We start from the raw sequence: 26,845 nt of genomic DNA, 5'->3' as shown, positions 1-26,845 counted from the left end.
AATCTCCACTGTGGCCTGGAGCTATCCCATCCCAGCACCTGCAAATGAATCAAGACTGGACTGTGGTCAGAATAAGTCCTGGGTAAGTGAATTGCTCTGTCCAACCCATTTACGATACCCCTCAACAGCAGGATGTAATCTAACCATGCCCATGTGTTCGTGGCAGAGGTGAAATGAGTACCTTCCCTCCCATGGGGGTACAGATGTCTCCATCCATCTGTCAAGTCACCTTCCTCTAAGATCCCCATCAGTGCCTCTCTGGCCTTAGGTTTGTAGAGTGCGAACCCATCAGCTCCATCCTGTGTAGGTCGAAGTGCCCCATTAAAATCCCCTCCCCATATAATATGTAGTGAATCTATATCCATGACCTTGCCCCATAGTGTCGTGAAATATGACGGCGTATCAACATTGGGGAGCATAAGAGTTCACCAGAGTCACAGTGTCTTTACCAATACGGCCCCATACAATAACAAATCTACCAGCCGGGTCTATGACCTCCCCAATCCGCACAAACGGGACAGATCTTTTAATTAGGATAGCTGTACCCCTGGCATAAGTAGAATAGGATGAAAAGGAGCGTGTAGTTGCCCATTTACTGGCAAACTGCGGACGGGAACCTGGAGCCAGATGTGTCTCCTGCAACATGGCTATATGGACTTGGTGTCGATCTAGATATGCAAGGACATTCCGGCCCTTGCGAGTATCATTAAGGCCCCTGATATTCCAAGACATAATCCTCAAATTAGAGTCTTTCCTCGGCTCTGCCATACCATTAATAACAGTTGGAATTCTAGATGTATTGTATGTCTATTGCCATACTCTCTAATCCTTAGAACATTCAAGTCCCTATATGAAACATATTGTACACTCACCCCGCCTGGAAAAGAAAAACAGCTGTTAACAACACCCCTCCCACTGCTGCATCCCAATCATGCAAGCACCATCCCTCTCTCCCCCCATCCCCTCATAAACCATAGGAAACATCAGTACGTATGGGAATTCCCATAGAGTAAACCATCTAGGTGGCACACGATAACCCTGCTGATACGAAGGAGATCCCCATAGGGAGTGAACTCCAAGGACAGCAGGGGTGTCAAGTTAACAAGGAAACAACATCCATGAGACCCCATGGTCACATAACCTGTGGCATGTAGTAATATCACTTTCAAAAGGCAATCAACAATAGGACTAGTATACATTACAGTCTTTGAATGTCCCAGACGTCCTCAGGCAACATCCCGGCATTGGAATACTCGACTCACTGCCGGGGTAAGGAGCTACAACAGCCTCTCAGTACAGGCTCATTCAACCCCAGACTCAGAGCCGTCGTTCTCCTCATCCACCGTAGCCTGACCCTTCTTCCTTTTTTTCAGTGATTTCAGAAATGTATCCACAGATTGAGGCGTGGTATGGAAGGTCTGCGTCCCCTGATGTGTGATGCGAAGACGCGCCGGGTGGAGGAGAGCGTAATCCACCTGTGCTTCACGTAGCTTTTGTTTGACCGTGGTAAACTTGCGGCGCTCCTCTTGCACCCGGGCGGTAAAATTCGGAAAGATGGTGAATGATACGCCCTCATAATTAAGCTGTTTCTTCTCTCGAGCCACCCTGAGAACTACATCTCGATCTCGATACTTGAGGAGGCGCGCTATTATGGGTCTTGGAGGCGTTCCCGGCTTGGGTCGCGGGCCTAGTGAACGATGCGCACGTTCAACTATAAATTGAGCTGAGAGGGCCCCATCACCCGCAACCACCAGAAGCAGCCTTTCAACATACAGCTCTAGTCGGCCTGTGTTGGTGCTCTCAGGAATACCAAGAATACGAACATTGTTACGCCGACTTCGAGCTTCAATGTCCTCGTTCTTGGCGTCAGTGATGTGCAGCAGTTTGTCCATTTGAGTGACCGCCTTTTTTAGCTGCTCAGAGACGTCTTCGGACTCAGAGATACGCTGTTCCGCCTCCTTTAGGCGGCCTTCATGCACGTCTATCTTATGTGCAATGCTGTCCATTCGCATCTTCAAGGTGTCGACCTTGTCTGCAATGGTCGTGAAGCCTTGACGCATTTCCGTTAGGATAGTTTGCAGATCAGTGTCCGGCCCAGGCGGAGAAGCGGTTGCCATATCTCCTGGCCTATCCTCTGCATTCCCCGGCACTTTCCCAGCCGTCTTTTTATTGTCAAAAGTGATCCGAGGTTGCCTAGGATCCGGACGGCCCATAGTACCTCGAACAGGCAGCTCCCACCACTACCAAGCAAGGGTAAGGCCTCACACTTCCACAGGGCTAGGCAACCAGGGAGCGTAGCAAAGGAGAGAGAAACGGCAGTCAAGACGTGAGGAATAATCAAGGCCCAATATAATGTGTAACTTCACACAACACACCAAGGTCCAATGGACAGTCGGGTACACCTGCAGCAATATCTACGTTTGCGACCGTCAGGGCAGAGAGACAGATGGCACAGCGATGGGCCACCTTATGCTGCTCACGCCCCGGGACCCCAGCAAGGCACCCCACTCGATTTCCTCAGACAGGGTGAAGCTCCACACTGATATCGTCAGGCTCAGGAGACCGATCACTCCCGTCACAACACCACGCCGCGGAGCTCCCTCGCAGATTCAGCCCACAGGGCAGTTCAACCGGGGCCAGAGGCGTGTGGGAGTTGCAGTAACAGCCGGGATTAAGAAAAAAGTGGAGAGACGGTGCGTATTACCGTAGCTGCAGCGTCGTTGAAGCAGTATACCCACACAGTTCCACGTTTCGTGTATCTAGCAACTCAGAGGTCATGCGCAAAAAAAGCTATAGTCCCGCTGCTACTTCGGTGGTCCTAGTTCAGAAAATGCACCCTTTTCAGGCTCCAGGCCAGCATTCCCGGCCATAAAAGAAACACCGCAACCACATCACTCAGGACGCCTCCATCTTAGAGTCGCGGTCTGCCGCCAAAGTCCCGTACCCTGAAGTTGTCGACAAGGATATAGGACCGACTTGAAATGTAGCGCCGAGGAAGGCTTCCCTGTCCCGTGAGGTCCTCCGTTTATCGCCTGTGACCAGTATGGAGCCGCTCCGCCCAAGAAGTCTCCCCGACTCGCATGCGGCCCACTCACCACGTGGAGTCCCCGGCTCTTGCGTAGCAGGCGGCACCCCAGCAGCGCTCCGGCGCAGCTCCACAGGATGTCCGCGGCGGCCACTCGGCAACAGATTAGGGCAATCACCGCAACTGTTAGTTCATTAGAGTCACAATGATGTCGGCCATCGATGCCGAGCATGTTGGAGCGTCAAAGGGATCAGCCAGGCGAGGATAAATACAGGATCGGGAACCGGACTGCGGGAGCCTCAGACAACCGCGGCCATTCCGCTCATGCGCCACCTAGCACCCCTACTTAGTTGTAATAGTTAAGTCTGTGGCAACCTGTCTGCAGATGGCTTCAAAGGCTATAATTATTATATCCTCCGGAGTAGAATAGTCAGCACACTTTGTGATGTCGTCTTTAACCTTCAAACAAAGGCTAGCAAAAAAGTTATCGGGGACTACTTTAGCCCATTTTAACCTCCTCCCTTGATCTTTGGTTATCACAGGAATAGGCCCCCAGTGTTGACGGAGGCATCCAAAAGATAGAAGCCCTTATCCAACTCTAAAATAACCCGATTATGGTCACTGAGGGCGTGTAGCATTGTAGAAAACTACTTGCCCTAATAGAGAGGGAGATAAAAATATATAATCAATAACAGTCTCCCTGTCCCTTGCCTTACATGTTGCAACCCTCTCACTGGTGTCATAAAAATCTGGCTCATAGAGATCAGCACATAGAAGAAGTTCTTCGAGAGCCTCCCCTTTAAAAGTATGTTCAAGGTGGGGTGGCGATGAGTAAGATGGGCCATGAACCTCATCGATTCGAGAGTTAAAATTACACAAATTAATGTAAAAATCACCCATAAGAATGACGCTCGGTCGCGAGCTCCGAAAATTCACCACAACGCGACTTATCAACAGAATGCTGTTCCCTCTTAATTCTCCCCCATGTGAGCTGGGCACTTACTACTAGATGAAGGATTGATTTTACGGAGCTTGCTCGGTCCGTGGCACGATTTGGAGACTCGCTGGGTGACTCACGGGATGCGGATTCCCTCTGGCCGACTCACCGCCGAAGCAAACAAGACGCCGCACACTGGGACCTGGGCGGTAGCACAGGAGGCAAGCAGAAGCTACCGGAGAGCACTGGGAAGGGCCTCTTTCCTGTTCCGGGGTGGCTTGGGCAGCGACAGCACTTTCGGCAGCGTGAGCAACACAGACTTGGAGGCTGCTGAATCACCGTGTTTTCGACCGATAAAAGAGAGGATTGTCAGACTCGACAATAGACACCCTAGTGCCCTTGTTAAAAGCAGCGACGGTGGAAAATTGGATGAGCCAGGGAGGAGGGTAGGAGAAAAGTCGGCGGCAGAAGGGAGGTCCAGCGCCTTAGAGGTGGAAGAGGAGACAAAAAACGATTGCCAAAGAAAATATAATAGGAGTTCCAGCAGGGTAAAACAAAAAAACTCCACACAGAACCAAGAACCTGGAAGGAAGTCCTACACGCCCATGAGGAAGGTAAAGGGGGGGGGGAGGAGGGGGGGGGGTCTGCTGCTCCTGACCTAATCACAGGCCTTAACCAATATAGTATTAAAAGCCATCAAAAGTGTGACTCAAGTTACATCACAACAGGTTCTTTCTAGTTTGGGGTCTGTAATTGGATCTGAGCAGGGTAACATCTTAGAAAAAGGCAAGGAGGAAGTAGGAACTGGGGATACAATCAGCGAGGCAGTTCTCACACCAAACACTCAGGAGGTGGAGAAAGTAGAGGGGATTAAAGACTAACAACTTTATAGTGAGAACAGCGACAAAACAAAAACCTTCTATTGCCTCAGGAACAGACAATTCTTGAAACAAAACCTCCCGCCAACGAAGCAGACCGTAGTCCCTAATACTACAAAAAGAAAGCAGAAAAGCCCCCCCAAACTCGAGAGCCTATCACAGAATATAAAGACCAGAGCAGCAAAAGCCAAGACGCAAGAAAGACCTCTGTCGAAGCAAAGAATAAAAGTCACCGCCTCCTTAAAATCTTTTTTTAAGGTTCAACAACTGGTCCAAATTAGGGGTAAGGAAAGCGTGCAACAAGATAAGAGCGATAAGAGTGAACACAGGGACCCACGATTACGCAAAATCGGAAAACTGACTCTCTTAATGGCAGACAAAATGGAAAGGGCAAAGGATAACGCAGTCACAAATAGGGAAGAAGTCCACGAAGCTCTTCAAGTTGAGTTAACACCGAGTACGGATGCCCTGCACAGTTCAGTACAGCCTGAAGCAATTAGAGAGGACCTAGGATCTGATTTTACCTTTAAACAGACTGAACATCTGATGGAAAAAGTCATGGGCAAAATTATGCATGAAATGAAGGAGAGGTTCACAGTGTCAGAAGCAAATCAAAGCAAAATTCAAGAAATGTGTGAGAACCTGGATCAGAAATTAAATGACCTAGGTGAGAGAGTCACTGTGATGGAAGCTACAGTAGAGCCCCTCAGCAAAAAAGTTGATATAAACCATAAAGATATAAGATCATTAAAAGACTGTGATAGGACTATCAAAGAGAAATTAGAATCGCTGGAGAACCAAGCTAGAAAAAATAACTTGAGAATTCTAAATGTGCCGGAAAATCTGGAAGGGTCGGATATCAAAAATTTCATTTTCTCTCTTCTAGAAGAATTCTTTTCCTGGGCTAAGGAGGTTAACTTGTCGGAAGACATTCAGAGAGTCCACAGAGACCCCTTCGGAAAAAGTAAAGAAAGAAGGTCACCACGGAAAATCTTAATTAACTTTAAGACATATACACTAAAAGAAAAATACTAAGTGAAGGGCTGAAAAATGGAACACTCAAAAAAGACAATTGGACTTTCAGAATCCGCTCCGACATGTCCAAAGCTACACAGGACAGACAATGGCAGTTGGGGCAGTTTATGCAGGAACTAAAATCCTTAGGCGCCACGGTTCAAATGAAGTTCCCTGCAGCTCTCCGTATTATGTGGCGAAATAAGATGCACAATATAAGAGATCCCAGAGAAGTAGAAACCTTCATCGAACAGATCAAGGATCAAATACGAATGGAGAAATAAATGGAAATCTAAAGACAAAAAAGGGGAGAAGAAAAGGGGGAAAAATATTTTTCTTAGGTGGACAGGAGCTCGAAAAGGGCGAAGAATACCACCCAAAAAGAAGGGAGGCTTCCTCAGGGTGGGGAAAACTAACTATCACAAAAAAGAACTATGGAAAAATGAAACCAGTACACGGGTGGGGAGCAAAATAGGGGAAAAAAAAGAGAAAAAAATGTCCTCTACAACCAATAATAATGGAGTTATCGGGAGATACATAATCCATCTCAATCCAAAATATACAAACAAATGACGGCAAATCGGAAAAAAATAAATATTCTCTCATGGAATGTCAACGGTCTCAGAACGACTAACAGGAGGAATAGAATTTTTGAATATTTAAAGGAGTCTAACAATGAAATAATTATACTACAAGAGACTCATCTCTTGAGCACGGAGTGGGATCAAATTGGAAAAAAACTAAATTGGGTGGACGTCTGTGTTTGCACTAAACAAAACTGTAACATTAAAGGAGCAGCAATCCTCATCAAGAAATCTCTTAAAGCAAAAATCGAATACCAGGCAGTAGATAGTTATGGAAGATGGGCCATTACCAGACTAAGGGTAGATAACAATATACTGTCCATAGCTGGATACTATGGCCCTAATATAGATGATCCTCTCCCATTGCAAAATTTGTATTCGGAGCTTCTATCTATCTCCGGACCTATAATACTAGGTGGCGATTTTAACATCCCATTGGACCCCAAAATGGACAGATCACCAGCTAGCAAACATGTGAACCTTCCTAAGATGAGGGAATGGCTAGGTGTATACAAAAAAGACTTAGATGTGACAGACATCTGGAAACAAAAGGGGGATAACAAGCAGCCATTTACATATCATAACAAAAAGTTGGGCCATAGATCCAGGATCGACTACTTCTTGGTAAATAAGAACCTATCAGAAAATGTCAACAGCGTTGAACACATTCCAGCGCATTTATCTGACCATTCCGCAGTCCAATTATCTCTACATATTACAAATAACTACCAACCGCCAAGATGGACAGTTGACCGGACCATACTGTCTGACCCACGAAGCATCGAAGAATTAATAATGGTCTCTGATATCTTCTTTGAGGAGAATCAAGTCGGAACATCAAAACAAATTATATGGGACACATATATGGCGGTGGCTAGGGGGAGCTGCTAAGCTTGGGAGCTTACAAATCTAAAATTAAGAAGCAGGAAATCAGAAATATGGAAAACGACATTAATAACTTAGAAGAGCAAATTATGACTGGAACATCCGCAGAAATGAAAGATCTATTGGAAAAAAGGGTCCTACAACTCAAGGAGAAACTAACTGATTATTTGGAAAATATAGTGAGGAAAAAATGGGAGGCAAGCAAGCTGTCAAATCACGAGTATGGGGAAGGATGTGAGAAAATGTTGGCGTGGAGAACCAAAACAGATCAGACAAGAATCACAATATCCTGTATTGAGAACAACCAAATGATATTGAGCTATGATGACTCCGCGATAAAACATGAATTCACATCTTTTTTTTCAAAACTATATAAAGAAGATATAAACCCAACTGACGAACAAATCAGTAAATACTTAGATACTATCTCATTACCATCACTAACAAAGGAGGAGAAGAGTGAATTAAATAGCGAAATCAAAGTCGAGGAAGTGAGAGCGGCTATAAAGAATTTGAAAAGGGGTAAAGCTGCTGGCCCAGACGCGTTGCCAAATGAATTTTACCTAGCACTGAAAGACTCAGTAGTAGTCCACTTAACATTTCTAATGAACAAGATATATATGAACCAGGAAAATATTCCAGATCCTGGAATGATGCCACGATTAGTATCATATTGAAACCAGGAAAAAATCCAAAACACTGTGAATCCTACAGGCCTATATCATTGTTAAACTGTGACTACAAAATCTTCATGCAGGTCATAGCAAAGAGATTATCTACAGTCATACCAAAATTAATCCACCCTGATCAGAAAGGTTTCACAAAGGGCAGACAGCTTCACGAAATAACACATGCACTTTTTGCAACAATCGACATAGCCATCAGTGAAAAAATGCCGTTAACCATAATCACCTTCGATGCTGCCAAAGCATTCGATAGAGTTAACTGGGCCTTTTCAAAACAAACCATCAAAAAATACAACCTAGGGACAAGATTTGGCCACATGATAAAGGAAATTTATAAAAAACCAAGAGCAAAAATATTAATCAATGGATCACTCACCAGCAACATTGAAATACAAAGGGGGACAAGACAGGGGTGTCCCTTATCCCCTCTCATTTTTAACCTTTATATCGAACCACTGGCTTGTTCCCTAGGAAAGCATATTTCAATATCTCCTTTCAGCTATCATATGTGGTCAAAGAAAGTGGCTCCATACGCAGATGACCTGATGATATTCACAGATAACTATGACAATTCCTCCAACGCAATAGATGACACGATCTCTAAGTTTGGCAAGGTATCTGGATAGCTAACAAATCAAACAAAAACTGAAGCCATGAGTTGGAATATACAACCTAATACGACATACTCCAGAAACAAAATAAAATATTTGGGGATCAACCTGGTCAAAGAGCTGGAAAAGATTTCACAACTAAACCTGAATAGAGTGCTTGCTGGAACAAGAAAACTGCTTAAAAGGTGGGCGGGCTACCCTTATCCTTCTTGGGAAGATCGAACATCTTAAAAATATCAATTCTACCTAAGTTTACATATTTATTTAACACCATTCCCTTGGAATTCCAGAAAAACTCATTGAAGAAAATCCAAGGTGAATTAGCCAGCTTCATTTGGGCTTCTAAAATCACTAGAATAGCATGGAGTAAACTAAGGAGGAAGAAAGATCAAGGAGGAATAGCCAGCCCAGATCTTTTCGAATTCTACAGGGCTTTTCATTTCAAGAACATGAGACCATTACTAAGAAAATATCAATTTTACCCAGACTACTTACAGAGTATGACAGACAAAGTGGATCACTTCTAATTCAAATTCGGCCATCCAAAATTTTAAAAATAAATAAAATTAAAGATCTTACATAATGCCGCAAAATTGTGGTACCAAATTAGAAACACAGTAAATATACCTTACTATAGTAATATGGCACCAATCTGGGACTCCCCGGGCACACCCGACTGCCTAAAAGACTCTCTGGCTTTACCACTAAAAGCAGTCAGAATTGAAACTTGGGGGCAACTTCTAATAGATAATGCCTTAATTACATGGGACCAAATCTCTTTAATCACTAACTCCAAATTATCAAGTTTAAATTCTACCAACTGGATAGCTGGACCAAATCTTTAACGGAAAAAAAAACGGGAAATGAAAACCTGGAGAAAGAAATGGCAAAATCCTCAACAATAAAAAAAGAAGTATCACAATGGTACTGGGCCCTTGTAGAGGCTGGAGAGGAAGACTGCCTAGTCTCGGAAACAATTTGGAGGAAAGATATGCCCGAATTAGATCTTCGTACGCTCTGGCAAAAATCTTTAGGAATTTGTTGGTCCAGCCTGAAAGCAGCAGCCCTGAAAAGAAATCACTTGTTTACAGTCCATAGATCTTACTGGACTCCAAAAAGATTATCGAAATTTAAAGGAGCTAACATAAAATCTTGCCCTAAATGCGGATTGGAGAAGGCGAACGATATCCATATGTTCCAAGAATGCCCCCTACTCACAACCTTTTGGCATGAAGTCGGTAAGACGATAACTATGGTCTTGGGTCACCAAATAGACGTAAGTACTACTTTAATTATTTTTGGGGTCCACCTTATAAGAGAAATGGAGATAAGTATTTTGACTAAAAATCAGGAAAAGCTATTATTTGTATTAATACTTCTGGCACGGAGAGAGATTTGTATTAACTGGATTAAACCAACTCCTCCTTTGCATGCAAACTGGCTGAATACTATACTAACAACGAAATAAACTGGATAGGAAAGAGAACATAAGTAAAAAGTCAAAGTTTTGGGAAATATGGGAAAAACGTTTCCAAACATCAAGTTAACACCTTAGTAAGACACGCCAACTACATCCAATGATTAAAGCGATGACAATAATTCAGGTAGAATAAGTTCTGCCGAGTAGCCAGGTTGGCTAGCTCCCCTCCTATACAAAAACAGAATTATTGGTAATGATAAAGGAAAACGAGAACTCTGTTTATAATCAACACCGATAGGGATACTCCCCAACCCAGTTTGAAATACACGGGGCAGAGAACGTTGATATAACAGATTCTCGAAACTCCTTATACATACAATCGCAATATGAGGATAAAAAAAAAAGTACAAGCACTCACCCCCAGTCAACTGATCTGGGTTTAATCCATCACCGTTCTTTAGCCCACTCTGCCACCCCAGTTCAGACATGGCAAATATGCAAATCAGTCTGACCCTGTGCCTCATGAGAACAGTCCAGCACGAACTGCCAAACCATGCCTTCCCTGGACCGGAAACAAGCTACCGAGGACCGGTTTCTGGCATTACAGCCGTCTTCAGCCTGGCTTGCTTGAATCCAGTCGCAAAGTGAGCAAGGGACTTACGTCTGAGCATACCCTGCCAACTTATGGCGAACAAAGAAAAAACAAAGGAAATGATGGACGGAGCGTTGACAATACAAGCACTCACCCCCAGTCAACTGATCTGGGTTTAATCCATCACCGTTCTTTAGCCCACTCTGCCACCCCAGTTCAGACATGGCCATATGCAAATCAGTCTGACCCTGTGCCTCATGGGAACAGTCCAGCCCGAACTGCCAAACCATGCCTTCCCTGGACCGGAAACAAGCTACCGAGGACCGGTTTCTGGCATTACAGCCGTCTTCAGCCCGGCTTGCTTGAATCCAGTCGCAAAGTGAGCAAGGGATTTACGTCTGAGCATACCCTGCCAACTTATGGCGAACAAAGAAAAACCAAAGGAAATGATGGACAGAGCGTTGACAATACAAGCACTCACCCCCAGTCAACTGATCTGGGTTTAATCCATCACCGTTCTTTAGTCCACTCTGCCACCCCAGTTCAGACATGGCCATATGCAAATCAGTCTGACCCTGTGCCTCATGGGAACAGTCCAGCCCGAACTGCCAAGCCATGCCTTCCCTGGACCGGAAACAAGCTACCGAGGACCGGTTTCTGGCATTACAGCCGTCTTCAGCCTGGCTTGCATGAATCCAGTGGCAAAGTGAGCAAGGGACTCACGTCTGAGCATACCCTGCCAACTTATGGCGAACAAAGAAAAACCAAAAGCACAGTGTCAGACTGATTTGCATATGGCCATGTCTGAACTGGGGTGGCAGAGTGGGCTAAAGAACGGTGATTGATTAAACCCAGATCAGTTGACTGGGGGTGAGTGCTTGTATTGTCAACGCTCCGTCCATCATTTCCTTTGGTTTTCCTTGGGATTTAACATCTACATTTGAACGTCTGGGAGGGGGATAGAAGAAACCCAGCGGTAGGGCCCTGATGCTCCTCTCACCCCTCTTCACATCTGAGGCATCCCACAACAGTCGAACAGCAACATCAGGTGTATTAAAATTAACTATAACACAGTCCCCTTTTACTTCCTTTTGGGAATTTCCTAACCACCCCACCCGCCTGGCCATTATGATACTAGAGGAAATTTCCGTGTCGCCATAGCAATTAAGATCACACCATTTTTTAGTTTCAGATATCAGGGCTTCTGTTGATTCTACCTCTCCAACCTCCAGTGGTGGGACCCTTACGAGAATTGTAACCAGTGGGGCTGCTTCGGGGGGAGATTAATATTGGGTTGTGTGACTATTTTACTCCTATCCTGTTGGACAATAGGTTTCCCACTACACCTGAATTGAGCGGGATCCTTTTGGGCCACAGGATTCCTCACTGTACTACTCCGATTCTCCCTATTCCCAATGCGATCATAACGTCCGCTTACTCTGTGAAACCCAGGAGCAGATTTCTCTTCCATTGGGAGCATTAAGATCGGATTCCCTACTTCCTCCCCCGTAATTATCCCACTACCTATTTTAAGCTTAGGGGGGCACAGATATTTTGACCGGACCGGGTACACAATTAGACACATTTAGAATCGAGTTAATACGTTCGCATTTTTCTAATATGCCGGCAACACAGATGTTCATTGTGTCAATAATGTCTTTGGCAATACTGGTTAGGCCGTCTCCAGCCGAGAGGTAAAGATTTCCTCCACCATGTCCCGTACAGTTACCTCTAAAGAGTTAGTTGTGACAGGCCCTTGGCTCGAAGAAATACTTTTTGTGACTTTGTCCCGCTTACACGATCTCCTCGTTGGTTTCTTTGTCGCAGTACTCTGCTTATTGGACTGTCCTTTGTTAGCTGGTACCTGGCCTAGAGAGGGGGTATTACTTGCAAGCACCAGGTCCACTGCCTCTGTGCCATCATGGTGTGACTTCTGCACATCATATATCAAAAAACATCACTGAGATACGCTCACACAACATCAATATAAAGCAAATCTTCTTAGTTTGTTTCTTTTTGTTTTCATTTATTTTTATTAAGCAGTCAGAAAATAGCCGCAGTCTGAAAAAGCCAACATGTGTTTCGCGCTCCACTGCGCTTCTTCGGGGCTTGTGCAATATTTTGATTTTTGCTATTCTTGTTCCTTCATATATTGTCAGGCCATACACCCCCATCAAATAAAAAATTTCTTATAACGGTTTCTTATCTCCAAACTCTAACTTCATCACTGTCAATATTGCTTTGTAATGTTTAGACAGGGTTGTTTTAGATTCTTCCCCTTGATGAAGTCTCAACTCAGGCTGGAGGCCTCCTCGTCCGTCTCACTTTGATTCCTATCCCGTCTATATATATACATATTACACTGAGTATATAATTAAATTGTAAAAGTTTTGTTTCGGGCCAAACTATAATGAAAAATAGATCGGAGAAAAGGATTGTCCGAGTAGGATATCTCCCACAAAAATGAAAGTACGACAAATATTTATTGATGTAGTAAATAAGGATTTTTATTTGTAAAATCCATTAAACTTTATAACCACATTTCATTTGTTTGCAGCACCAATAAACTCAATTAAAAGTGTATCCATTACCTTCTCTCTGAGACTGGCCATAATTTGAAAAAAAGTTATGTTTTCTAATCCCTACATTGTTCATTTTAAATACATTTCTGGCATGTTTGCATGTGTTGGTCTTTTAATGTTTTCTGTATACCATTTAGTTGATAAACACAACCTCCTTAAAGTGTTTCTTGGGGGTGGGTGGATTTCAACTATGACTATATTGATCGTAAGAATGGTTGTGCACATCAGATGAAAATGGGACAAAATATGCCTTAATAAATGTGCAACTTCCAGGTGGGTGAAGGAACGGAAGTAATTTATGGAAGAAAATATGTGTATTATGCCGTAGTTATAACAAGTACAAGTTGGGGGTCACATCTACTAGAACAGAGTGAATCGTGCATGTCTGTGTCATACTTACCTGTGTATATTTTCTATTTATATTTGCTGATGGCAATAGGAGTAGCATGCAATAAAGCGGATGTTGGAAAGGGGACAAAAGGAGCAATTGCCGAAAAACAGGAAAGCCTCGCGAACGAGAACTGCGTCTCTCCAGCAATTGACGATATTGTGGATCAGTTTACGGTAAAAAAAAAAAAAAAACTGGGTATATATATATGACAGGTGATCGTGTAATTTGAAGGCTAACTGCTTTGTTGGCATTGAAATTCCAGGTTGACGAGGGGATCATATTAGCTTTCTAAAGACATGATATGTTCAAGATAGACAAAGAAAACAACACATGACAAGAAGTAAAAGTAAAAAGTAATTCAGACTTTGTCAAGTGTAACACAAAACACCCAATTGTAAAGTGTCAGGGCCCTAGGCCCCCAACACATAAAGTAAGGATACAAACACAGTGACTTAGTATCTGGAACAGGCCCAAGGTACGTGCGCCCTGCAACTTTTATTGACAGGGTCTCATGTCCTGTGACACCTGTGATGGATGGGTGTGGAGTGATGTCGGTACCCAGCCCTCAAGGAGTGGCTGGTGAATACATACAGCAGAAACACTAGAACAGTGACCAGCCGGTCACTGCACCAATAACATATTTTGGGGGAATAACGTCTGAATTTCAGTGTGCATAGCACCAAAATCCATGTTTTCTAGTAAATACCGTACATTTTCTCCACCATAAATTTCGGCAGGTGAAACCATAAATATTGGCAGGCTTCACCTGCCGATATTTGTCACAAAACTCATAATTGTCGTATATGGTAACAGCAGTTACCACAAATATCAGAACTAACTTGACCGCTTGTAATGAAGGCCTGACTGCAGTCCCTTTTTTAGGTCGAGCGTAGTGTTGCAGCGCATGCGCTGCTCGCTTTGCGAGGCATGCAGTTTTCAGTATAGCGCTCTGCCCACTCCCTGCCCATCTTTTTCATTGGCTTAGGTCCTAAATGCTGCTTTCCGATTGGTTTTAGGTTTTTTAGTCCCTCCTTATGATGAGCATGTGGTCATTTGCATCCTTCCATGACTACTGACCCTTTTACATTCAACGCTGAACATCCTGTGATTCTGGGCAAATCACTTAATCTCCCCATGCCTAACAAAAATTAATGTATCCTCATGTAATGCAACTGGTGCTATGTAAAGCGCTCTGATACCCGATTCGGGTCATGTTTGCACTATATAAAAGACTGTCATTTTTTTTTAAACCACTATTTTCTTCCTGTGTCAGTCCTCTGCCCTCCTCCTCCCGCAGTCCTAGACTTCTCTGCCCCCTACCCCTCCCACACTACAGTTCTTGCCTTTTTGCCCTCCCCAGTCCTGTTTCCAATGCAATAGGTCTCGCGTAAATGCGAGTCCTATTGCATTGCAAATGATTGTTTAAACGCGCTCCCGATTAATTTTACGCAAACAAGCAAAACGCTCACGGATGGTAAAAACGAATGGAAACAGAAGGTCCACTGAATACTGATGTTTACAGAAATACAGTATAATTTGACAATTTCACAATGTCGTGCGTGCGTTTTGGGTGTTCTTCTGTTGTGCGCTCCACAGCAGGCACAATTCTATCAGTTTTTTCGGTGCATGTCTCATGATTTTTCCCTGAACATCACCTTCAATCCCCCGTCATCTATCACGCAGCTGCTGGGATGTTCGTTTTTTTTTTCTCTCTTTCAAAAATTGCCTATCTCGTTGCTCAGGGTGGATTGGCAGTGCCTTGTTGGGCTGCGAAGGAGGAGGGTGTGGGCCTGGGAGGCGGCCCCAGCTTACGAGCACACAAGCTTGAAAGACAGGCAGGCAGGCATTCGCTACACAAGTGGTATGGTTTTGCTTTTTCTAATACCCCCTTCAAAGCTGCAAGAGCACTCAGAGACTATTTACTCCAGTCTTGAATACAGGCTGCCAGTCATTTCCTACGAACATTTTAGCACCTGCTTATTCATGACTCATGATCCAACGGAATGATGCGGGTTTCGGGAATTTTCTACCAAAAGCTTTGTTGCACCTCAATCCAGCTTCACACAGATGTCAGGAAAGGAAGAGTGTGTCCCATTCTTATGGCTCAGCATCTCTATCAGCGCAACATATAATCTAGCCCAGCCCAATGCCATCAGCATAGAAATGCCTGAATGAATACACTGATGACAGCTGCACGATGGTTCAGCTATGTCATCAAAAGATGTCTTCCGTCCTTCAGAATTATGTCTGGAAATCCCTCAGCTCAAAACCTCCACAGGAGAATAGTATTGTTGGAATCCCTGAGCCCCCATCCAAATGGATATGTACCTTTCTCCATGGACCAGGTTACTTGTCAAAAAATAGAGGGGGTACAGTTCTTCAAAACGCTGTACATGGCCCATCGGGGATTGGGATGCAGGGAACAAAATGATGCAGCACTCCAAAAATGCTCAGTTCCTTGATCAGTGTGATTTGTGGAGGTAAACTCTGTAGGTCTAGCACGGTGTCTGAGCACAGTTCTATATCTTAATAACTCGCACAGGCACTGTGATGAGACTGTCAGGACAACACCTGTATCACTGTCGATGACAAGTGTAAGCAAGTAGGTGTACATACAGAGGCAATTCAGAATAAACAAGCAAAATAAAACAGCTGCCCCCCTTTTGGGGGAAGCTGCTTTTTCTGGGACTTTTCTATAGACATTTGAAAGAATGCCATATATATTTCTAGTATTCACTTGCTTGTACACACTTGCATGTGCCAACGTTTAAGGCCAAAGGTCAATGTTCAGAATAGATGGATAATTAAGGATCCTGTACAGTTTGTGCTGGCATCAGGTTATTGGCCAGGCTACAGCATAAGCATGGCAGTTTAAACCCAGATCTGTGACTGGGGGTGAAAGTTTTGCCAATGTGCAACATTCCGTCCATTATCGTGTGTGTTTTGCTGTTCATCCTATGTGGGAAGGGTATGCCCAGACGTGGGTCCCATGCTCACTACGCCACTGGAGTCAAGCTATCCTGGCTGATGACGGCTGATAGCCAGAAACTGGTCCTAGGATGCTTGATTCTGGTCAGGGGAAGACGTGGCTTGGCAGTTCGGGCTGGACTGTTCCCATGAGGCACAGGGGCAAGATTGATTTGCATATGGCCATGTCTAAACTGGGGTGGCGTGGTGAGCAAAATAACGATGGATTAAACCCAGATCTGTGACTGGGGGTGAATGTTTTGCCAATGTGCAACATTCCGTCCATCATCTTGTGTGTTTTTACTGTTTAGCTTGGAGACAACACTTCACTGTGGAATGATATGATGGGTAAGATACTGGAAGGTTACTCCTGTTGTCTTTTTCTATGCTAAGAGTAGGGATGGACTGTTCCCATTGGAGCAGGGTCAAAACTGATATGCATCTGGCTGGGTACAAACTGAGGTGGCCTGGTGTGTGAATTAATGAGGGACTGGGATGTGACCAGGGTAATTACCACTTTTGTATACTTCAGTGTTTTGCTAAGTGGAATGGCTATGCTCAGACGTGGGGCCCATTCACAGTGTCACTGGAACCAAGCTATACCTGCTGATGAGCTGTAATCAGGGCGAAACCAGTCCTGGGTTGCTTGTGTTCAGGTTCAGGGAGGACTTGGGCTGGCCGTTCGGGCTGGACTGTTCCTATTGGAGCAGCATCAGGACTGATTTGCATATGGCTGCGTCCAAACTGAGGTGGCATGGGGGGCAGTAATGATGGATTATGGTGCGGTCTGAGTAATCGCCAGTGGGTGCGATCAATTCAAGCATTCCATCCACTGTATTTGTGTACTTCAGTGTCTTTTTCTAGGTGATTGGAAGTTCTCCTCAGATGTGCAGTGGGGAGGGGTTTCCTGCCTCAGCTGTTTAGAATGTATTGAAGCCAGAAACTCATAAGCAGGCATTGAAATGTTTCTTTGATAACAATTTCAATATTTACCAATTATATATCAAATGCTTGTTACGTAAATGAGTGTAATATTATGGGTGCAATGTTTCACAATGTTGATGAGTGCTTTTCACAATCTCTGGTACTGCTGCTTTTACATTTTGTGCAACAGATATGCTTGTGTGGCCTGGTCCAGCCTTCCTCTCCACCCTGGTCGTCTACTGGCCTGGAGTCCTGGCTGTAATACCCTAGGTACTTCGAGGCTGGCCTCTCTGACTGGCTGCACTCCTCTAGTACCGAGGCCTTCATCCACTTAAACAGTGCCTGTGTATACTGCAAAAGCCTGTAGTCTCAATTCCAGTGTGACCTGTTATGTACATTACTTGTCCACAAGGGTCCAGTGAAATCCAGTTAATTAGTGTCTCAACCAACCACCCTCTCTAGTGGCCCAGAGAAGGAACAAAGTGGCTTGTGCTTAGTTGTGACAATAGAGTCCCGAAAGTCCCAGCAGTACACATCAAGGAATGCTCTGCTCTCAAAGTCCATGTATGGGTTCACATGCATGTTGGTCCGTCATCCGCCTTCTGCTCCTCTTCCTGAAGCCTCTCTTTCTTGGCAGGAGTTTACAAATAAATGTATCTGAAGAGTTCTAGAAAGAGAGAGCCCCTCCGCAGTCCAGCTTTTCCACATTACCCCTCTGCACCTAACTCCCTTCTTCTCCTTCCTTTCCCACCGCCTGCACTCCTGTGGTCCGTGCCCCCCCCCCCCCCCCAATTGTCCGTGATGCAATGCAATAGGTCTCACACAAATGCGAATCCTATTGCATTGCAAATTCTGCTTTTTTGTTATATCTGGCTGATGCCTAGAGGGCCGAGGCTCCCGGGCGCCGCATTTTGGCAGCGGCCATCTTTGGTTGGGCACTACTGCTTGAGGCGCTCTAGTCGCCTGTATTTAAGCAGCCTACGAGAGCGTCAGTGTGATTGCTGCTCGTGTAACTTCCTAGGCGGATGCTAGGAGGCTTTGGGAAATAGCGCTTCTAACTATTTTACCTGCCCTCCCTCTACTGCATTTGGATCCCTGCCCTTTGTGTCCGCTCCCTCATTCTCCCTTAGCGTCCACGGAGTTTATCGTGGTGTTTTAAATATTTTAATTATTTGGTGTTTTGGTGAGGGACTCTGCATATTTATGCACTTTATTTCTGTGGCATTACTGTAACACTCTTGCCCAGCACCCAGGGCGGCTACCGGCCGATTTTCGGGCCGAGGCTCCCGGGCGCCGCATTTTGGCAGCGGCCATCTTTGGTTGGGCACTACTGCTTGAGGCGCTCTAGTCGCCTGTATTTAAGCAGCCTACGAGAGCGTCCGTGTGATTGCTGCTCGTGTAACTTCCTAGGCGGATGCTAGGAGGCTTTGGGAAATAGCGCTTCTAACTATTTTACCTGCCCTCCCTCTACTGCATTTGGACCCCTGCCCTTTGTGTCCGCTCCCTCATTCTCCCTTAGCGTCCACGGAGTTTATCGTGGCGTTTTAAATATTTTAATTATTTGGTGTTTTGGTGAGGGACTCTGCATATTTATGCACTTTATTTCTGTGGCATTACTGTAACACTCTTGCCCAGCACCCAGGGCGGCTACCGGCCGATTTTCGGGCCGAGGCTCCCGGGCGCCGCATTTTGGCAGCGGCCATCTTTGGTTGGGCACTACTGCTTGAGGCGCTCTAGTCGCCTGTATTTAAACAACTGGTTATGACTCCGCGCAGTGGACGCGAACAGTGGTCGCGCCGCATTCGCGCCGGAGTCGAGCCAGAGTCCAGCCCGTCTGCGCCCGTCAGCGACAAGGAGGCGCCAGGGGCCAGCTACCATGTTGCAGGTGATTCATTCCATCTTTCCTCTGCCCTGCGAGCCCTAAAACCTTCCAGGCTACCCTGTCATCACTCCCTCACTCCTGAAATTCTTGCCGAGACCCCCATATGTGGCTGTGTGCACAAACAAACTACGTCTACCTTGCCGGATGATGCTATCCATTGCCCTCCTCTTGCTAAGCCATCCCCCTCTCCCACTGTCTACACGGGTCTTCTTCTGAATACCCGCTCCTTGGTCAAAAATAACCTCTCCTTCAGAGACCTTATTTCACAGGAAAAGCCCACCTGGGCCTTCATTACTGAAACTTGGGCATCAGAATCCTCACAGCCCGATCTGATTAATGCTATTCCTGAGGGTTACTCGCTGGCTAGGATGGACAGAGTAGGCCGTGTGGGAGGCGGTCTGGGGATACTCCACCTCAGCTCTGTAAAATGCAGGACCGTCCATCTGTCCTCTCCATCCGAACACCTACAGGCAATGCATTTCACTCTCACCCCTTCCCCCACTATCTCCTTCACCGGGATTTTGGTCTATAGACCCCCTGGCCCTAGGTCGGCGTTCTGCTCTCAACTCCTTAATATTCTAGAGCCCTATATCGACGGGCCCTCCCTTACCATCTTGGGAGATTTTAATTTCCATTTGGAAAAACATACCTCCCCTGATACTTCCCAATTGTTGGATGCTCTATCCTCTTATGCCATACCTCTGCTGGGGACTGGGCCCACTCATCTAGCTGGCCACACCCTAGATGGCATTTTTAGTAACGACTCCCGACTCTCTATTGGTATCCCCTTCCCTCTGTCCTGGTCAGACCATTTTGCAGTTCCTTTCTGTCTTTCCCCCCCCTTTCTCAATGGCCCCCAGCACCATCATACTAAGTGGGTCTTGAGAAGGAACTTTGGGGAGATTACTAATAACTCCCTTGCCCCTTTCCTGGTCACGCACAAGCGTTTTTTCACCGGTGATGTCCACTCAATGGCTCTTGACCTTTCCAATTCACTGACGGAGGCTGTCAACTCACTCGCCCCGGCTAGCCTTCACTATTCTGCTAGAAAACGGCCCTCTGCCCCCTGGTACTCTGAATCCCTTAGGAATCTTAGACAAGGCTGTAGAAGGCAGGAAAGGCTCTGGAGGACACACCTTGACCCTATAGAGAGGGAAAAACACAGAGCTCTCCTTAGAGACTATAAAGCGGCTGTACTTAGGGATAAACAGGCTCATTACTCCAAACTTACGTCCTCCCTCAAATCACCCGGTGATCTATTCAAGATTGTGGATAATCTCTCCCTCATTCAGACGCCTGATCCTATAACACCCTCACAGGCTCTATGTGATCAGATTTCCACTTTCTTTCATGAGAAGATCATGAATATTTACACAGATCTGGAATCTTGTAACTCCAGTCCTCTTTCTGCCTCTTCCCTGACCTCCCCGGTTGTCTCGGTCCCTACCCCCTCCCACTCTTTTTCCCAGTTCCCCGTTATCACTCTTACCCATCTGAACTCTCTGCTGGACAAGTTAAAGTCCGGATCTCCACTGGACCCATGTCCCCTTAAGGTCCTTAAAGATTGCAGACACACTATCCTTCCGCCTTTGATGGATGTGATGAACATTTCAGAGGGGATTTACCCCCTCCCCTGGAAGTTGGCCATTGTAAAGCCCTTACTCAAAAAACCTACTCTGGACCCAGGGACATTAAAGAACTTCCGTCCCATCTCCCTTCTCCCTGCCCCTGCTAAACTACTGGAGTCTCATCTCAACCTCCATCTAAGTGCGTTCCTTGATAGTACCAACTCTCTTGATCACTCTCAGCATGGCTTCCGGAGGACCCACAGCACTGAGTCGGCACTCACAGTGGTGGTCGATAGTATTCGCTCTAAGGTCGACACCGGTCAAACCACCTTACTGGTGCTACTTGACCTTACGGCGGCTTTCGACACCCTGTCTCCCTCCATTCTTGTTAGCCGACTCAGTGAGCTGGGAGTAAAGGGTTCTGCACTTAATCTTCTTGCCTCCTTTCTCGACCAACGGAAGCAAAGGGTCAAGCTAGGCGAGCACATGTCATCTGTTAAAGCCGTGAAGTGTGGGGTCCCTCAGGGATCCTCACTGAGCCCGACGCTTTTTAACATTTATGTTGCTCCTCTCGCCAAGCTTATAAGATCCTTTGGGCTGGAAGTGCTCTCCTACGCCGACGACACGCAGATTATGGCTTCCATCTCCCAATCTGTGAGCTCCACTGCGCATAATTTTAAAAACTGCATGGAGTCGGTCGCCGGATGGATGGTCAAGAACTTCCTTAAATTGAATGGCGAGAAAACGGAGGTCCTTGTCTTTGGGGGCAAAAGTGAGACCTGGTCCCTGGATTGGTGGCCGTCTGTTCTTGGGGCTTGCCCTGTGCCGACGTTCTCTGCCCGCAACCTTGGGATCATTTTGGACACCTCCCTTTCTCTGGACAAGCAGGTTAGTAGGACTGTGTCCACCTGCTGCAATGCCCTGAGGATTCTTAGAAAGATCACTCATTATCTTTCCCCTGGGGCACGCAAACAGGTGGCCATAGCAGTCATTGCCTCCAGACTTGACTACTGCAATGCCCTTTATTTCGGCATTAGCAGTGGTCTTATCCAGCGCCTCCAGACCGTTCAGAACGCGGCGGCCCGGTTTGTTGTAGGCGCCCCTAAACGTTCTTCGGGTACTTCCATCAGAAAAGACCTGCACTGGCTCCCTATGCAGGCAAGGATCAACTTTAAGGCCTTATGCCTTACTCATCGTGCCCTGAATCAATCTGGACCGGAGGCAATACGTGCTCTTGTGGCCCATTATGTCCCTGGGAGGACACTGCGCTCATCCAGCAAATGTCTACTTACTGTCCCCCGCATCGCCAAAGCCAGATGGGGTGGAAGGTCCTTTCGCTTCCTTGCGCCCAGACTCTGGAATACGCTCCCAAATGATCTCAAGGGGATCCCTTCACATATACATTTCCGTAAGGCACTTAAGACTTGGCTATTCCAACAAGCCTATCTCTAATTCCCCCCTGGTTGATTTATGAGCTCTCTTGATTCCACTCTCAGCGCCTTGATGCCTCCGGGTTTAGTAGCGCTTTCTGCATATAAATTTTCTTTAATAAGGATCAGCTTCTACTGGCCTGGGGTGAGTCGTGGGGCTTGGGCTGCTGCTCTGGGGTCAGCCATGGAGAGGTGAATAGTAAAGAAGGGCGGTGCTTGTTCTAAAAAGGCACGTCTCCACCCTTCAAGGCAGGTCCCGCAGCTCCTGCTGTGAATGCCCCCTTTACCCATATGCGCCCCTTGCCCCATCCGGAGTAGCACGCCTCCCACACACAGTCCCTTCCCTGCTAGTGCTCATAGCCCCATTTCCTGAATAAGCCTGGACCTCCTTCCATTGTCGTCTGAGAGCTTCCTGCTCTCTCCCCCCAGGGCCCGTCCCTCCTGGCTGGGACGGGAGTGTGCATAAAACAGAACAATTGCCTTTTGGGCCACCTCAGGGCTATCACGCAGCGGGGTTAGATATTCCTCAGTGGGAGGTAAATGGAACAATGAAACAATGCCAAAGTAAGTGAGTCTCACATCCCCACATAAACAGACAGTTGACAGCTGTGAATGTTGAGAGACTGTCTGGTGTAACTCTCGATTTTCGCAACATGCCAGGAGCAAAGGGCAGTCTTTGTGAAGTGCGCAGGTGGTGCGCCCCACTCCGGAGCGGTCTGCCACTGGGACTCTGCATTCTTTAGCCAAAGCCCCCTTTCACTGATGCAAAGCCAAGTCTGACGTCCCAGTTGGCTAATGCACACAATGAAGGGGTCTGTTTTTCCTATGTTGGAATCTCGGTGCGGAAGTCCACTCGTTCATCTTTACAAAGTGAATAAAATGTATGTTTTGTGTATATGTTGGCTTGTGCTGCTAAATCCTCGGGGTAAATGGGCACTTTACAAAATACACGCGGCCACATATTCACATTTACAACCCCATGGTGCAGCGCATGTCCCTGCACCGGGAAGTTGAAGGGGGCCCAAGGACTGTGGCTGAAAGTCACCCAGGGTTCAGCAATCACCCTCTTTCCCTTCCTTGTAAGTGGATCATAGCTATCGTCTCACTCCTAAGAGCTGACTTTCATTAAGGTCTACTGGAGATGCTCTCCTTCTCCTGCATTTATTGAAGCTGCCCTACGTGTTTGCATTAATCCGCACAACAGGCCCCGGTTCCCCTAAGGGCACATGGCTTTAATCGGAGGGGGGAGGGGGATGCTTAACTCCCTGCATTCCAGCCCAGGAGCTTTTCGGCTCCGAGCAGGGCATAAAAGTGCATGTTATCACCTCCCAGAATGTTCATTGTTTCAGCTTTAGTTGATGTAATTGTATTTTCTTCTGCAGAAGGTCTCCTTCGTAAGACCTTCAAATGGATCCCCCTCGAACACCGAAAGACAGTCACTCACGACCTGGTCACCAGCAGACTCGACTACGGCAACGCACTCTACGCCGGAATAAACAAAAACCACATCCGCAAGCTACAGAACATCCAGAACGCCGCCGCAAGACTGGTCCTCAACCTACCAAAACACTGCCACATCTCCCAGCACCTGCGCACACTCCACTGGCTCCCCGTCAAGGAGAGAATCACCTTTAAGATGCTCACCCGCGCACACAAGGCCCTCCACGGCACCGGACCAGCATACCTGAACAGCCGGCTCAAATTCCACGCACCCCAAAGGACCCTACGATCAGCCCAGCTCTCCTACGCCGTGGTCCCCCGCACCAGAAAGACCAGATCGGGAGGCTGCTCCTTCTCCTTCCTCGCGGCCAAAGCATGGAACGCCCTTCCGCTCCACCTCAGACAGACAACATCGCTCCCCCTCTTCGCAAGAAACCTCAAAACCTGGCTCTTCGACAGACCCCCTCCTTGATGGAATGGAACCTGCACCTCCCCGACCCCTAGCGCCTTGAGACCCTTACGGGTGAGTAGTTGCGCTTTAACAAACTCCTGATTGATTGATTGGTTGATTGGGAGAGTTAGGGGCCTGCATAAGTCTCTAACCTTCCACCTGGATAACTACAAGTCGTTTCTTTCTCCCCTTCTAGTGAAACCTTGTTGCTTCATTAATTGTGCCTTGTTTTTCGGTTCGGAATTTCGCCACCGCTTTTATCCCCTTTCCATGCTCATGACGGAATGATTTCCAGGATCCATTATTGCTTTCATATCCATTTCTACCATTAACTGGACGTTGATTGAAAGCACAAAAACTGGCAAAAATAGGCTATATACCAGTAAAATGCCAAAACTGTGAAAAAATTTGTTTTTCTGACAAAAGTCAGTCGGTCCCTAAAAGCTGGGGAAATGGTGATTTCAGCCCCACAAACCCTTTGTTGATACCACTTACAGGGAAAAAACAAGACGCTTTCATTTGCCGCACTTTTTTTCCCATTTCCCCCCCAAAAACAAAATGTAGCTGTAATTTAGCTAATTTCTGGGTCCCCTCCAGGAGAATGCACAAACCCTGGGTACCTTTACAATCCCCATGATGTTGGAAGAAAAGGACGCTAATTTGGCCTGGATACCTTATGTACTCAAAATGTTACAGGGGCCTAGGTGTAAACTACCATAAATAGTAAAAAAAAAAAGGTTTAGCACGGGGGGGAAGCCTAGCAGCGAAGGGGTTATTTTGACTTTACATTAATCTGCGCCGCAGGTATTTATTATTTGCCTTTGTCCAAGAGTTGAATTCTTGTGTGTTTAGCAGGTTAATGTGTCCGGTGTTTGCTGATCACAAACTTTTCTGTGTCTCCATCCCCATCCCCCCAAGCAAGGTGTGCTATATCCCTCCCTCAACCCTCTGCTGTGGCTTTAGCCCCATCCCACCCACTGCTCTGGCTAAAACGCTCCATCACAATGTCTGTTTTGGGTATATCCCTCCCCCATCCTGCCTGTTTTGGATATATCCTCCCCCATTCCACCAATTCCATGTAAGGGCTTTCTGCTTGTATGTCACTTGTTACTTCTGTGCCAAGTGCTTGCCAGTTTCCCTCTGTGCCGTGTGACTTTGAGCCATCTGCGTCCTTGCATTTGTTTTAGTATATTCAGCAGGGTTGATACATTTTTTTAAAGAAGAGTATGGCACACCCGTCGGCAACCTCTGCTTTTTTATAAACAAGTTATTTTTATTGAATTTGGAAAAGGCAAAAAAATACAACTGCAAGCATGGATTATGAATTATTTTGTCTTTGGAGTATCTTGGTGTCTAAAGACAATTCTTGCATTATATGGATGTCACTACGTTGCTCCCAACTCCAACCCATACCGCACTTTAAGAACTACTATGTCATTCAGGTTAGTATTTCTTATTTGTTTCTTACTCAGGGTATTTTTGCTGTGTATGTGAGGAGTTACTTGCTGAATGATGAGGAGTCGGTATGTAGAAAAAGCAGATTTTCCCCAGATATCCTCAAGCACTGCCGGTGATCAAAGCCTTAATTCTCTCAGTAAGCTATCAAGTAAAGAAGCTGGCGCTGGAAACTGGAAAGCAGGAAATGTATTTATTCTTTGAAGGAAAACACGTCCGATCGGACAAGCAGGGTGTCGTCTCGAGGTGCTCTAACTGTACCTCTGTGGCCTGGCCTTTTATACACAGTTTTATTTCTTTATTGCAGGGTTAACACGTTCCTGACATTACTTTGATGCATTATAAACCATCTTTAGAATCCCCGCTTCAGGCCCGTTCCCACAATATCCACAGTACTGTACCCCACCCTGCTTTCAATAGGTGATTGCTATCGCACAGCTGGGTATTCCGGCAGGAGCTGGAATACGCGCTATCGGTCGGATCTCATGGGGTTGTGGCATTGATTAATTCCGGCTCCTTTGATGGGAGGCAGAATCCTACTGTACGGGGGCAATAAACTGTATCCGCGGGGGTTGGTTATGGCCTGGGATCGGATCGAACAGCCAGGTGCAGGGGAGGAGATTATCGAAGGGCCTGTTCGTGTGCAAGGGATGAAAAGGTATGTGGGCTCGGCACGGGAAGTGGCTCCGGGGCAGGGTCGCGCTGTGGATGCTTTATGACTCTAGCATGTGTGCTTGGGGGCTGCCAGCGCGTGGGGGGGGGATGATTGCAAAGTCGGGAAGACGTGCAGGCGATCAGCAATGTTATGAAATGGCCACAGTGTCAAAAATGGCTGGCGCTTACGCGCTCGTAGAGGCCTAAGTGGGACAAGGTGGCGCTGGTAATGTTCACATCGCATTCTAATATTTAACAGTCCTTCCTTTGAACATGCCTCGTCATCTTGTCAATCTATGTCAATTTCCATCATATTCTGTATTTCTTTCTCATACAATACTTTCATATTTTCTAATTTTGTGTCCAACGTCTTAGGGCAAATGCAGTTCATAAAAAGTGAGCACAAGGGTGGTAGGCATTGTATCCCAAAACAGCAACCACATATAACGAACATTGGTATCAATAATAT

At 46.2% G+C, this 26,845-nt stretch overlaps 1 protein-coding gene across 5 annotated transcripts in view; it reads left to right on the top strand.

The window, feature by feature from the left end:
* The window catches only part of LOC144762467 (adhesion G protein-coupled receptor F5-like), an 805,746-nt gene that overhangs the window by 572,822 nt on the left and 206,079 nt on the right, over nucleotides 1-26,845 (top strand). For all 5 annotated transcript variants that reach the window (XM_078647682.1, XM_078647677.1, XM_078647680.1 and 2 more), the window contains exon 12: nucleotides 13,654-13,778. In XM_078647682.1, the coding sequence (XP_078503808.1) occupies nucleotides 13,654-13,778 (125 nt within the window). The remainder of the gene's footprint in view (nucleotides 1-13,653; nucleotides 13,779-26,845) is intronic.

This window comes from Lissotriton helveticus, chromosome 6 (genome assembly GCF_964261635.1).
Source record: "Lissotriton helveticus chromosome 6, aLisHel1.1, whole genome shotgun sequence".
Classification (NCBI taxonomy): domain Eukaryota; kingdom Metazoa; phylum Chordata; class Amphibia; order Caudata; family Salamandridae; genus Lissotriton; species Lissotriton helveticus.
Note: the sequence above shows the minus strand (reverse complement) of the source record. Positions and strands in the feature narration are given on the sequence as shown.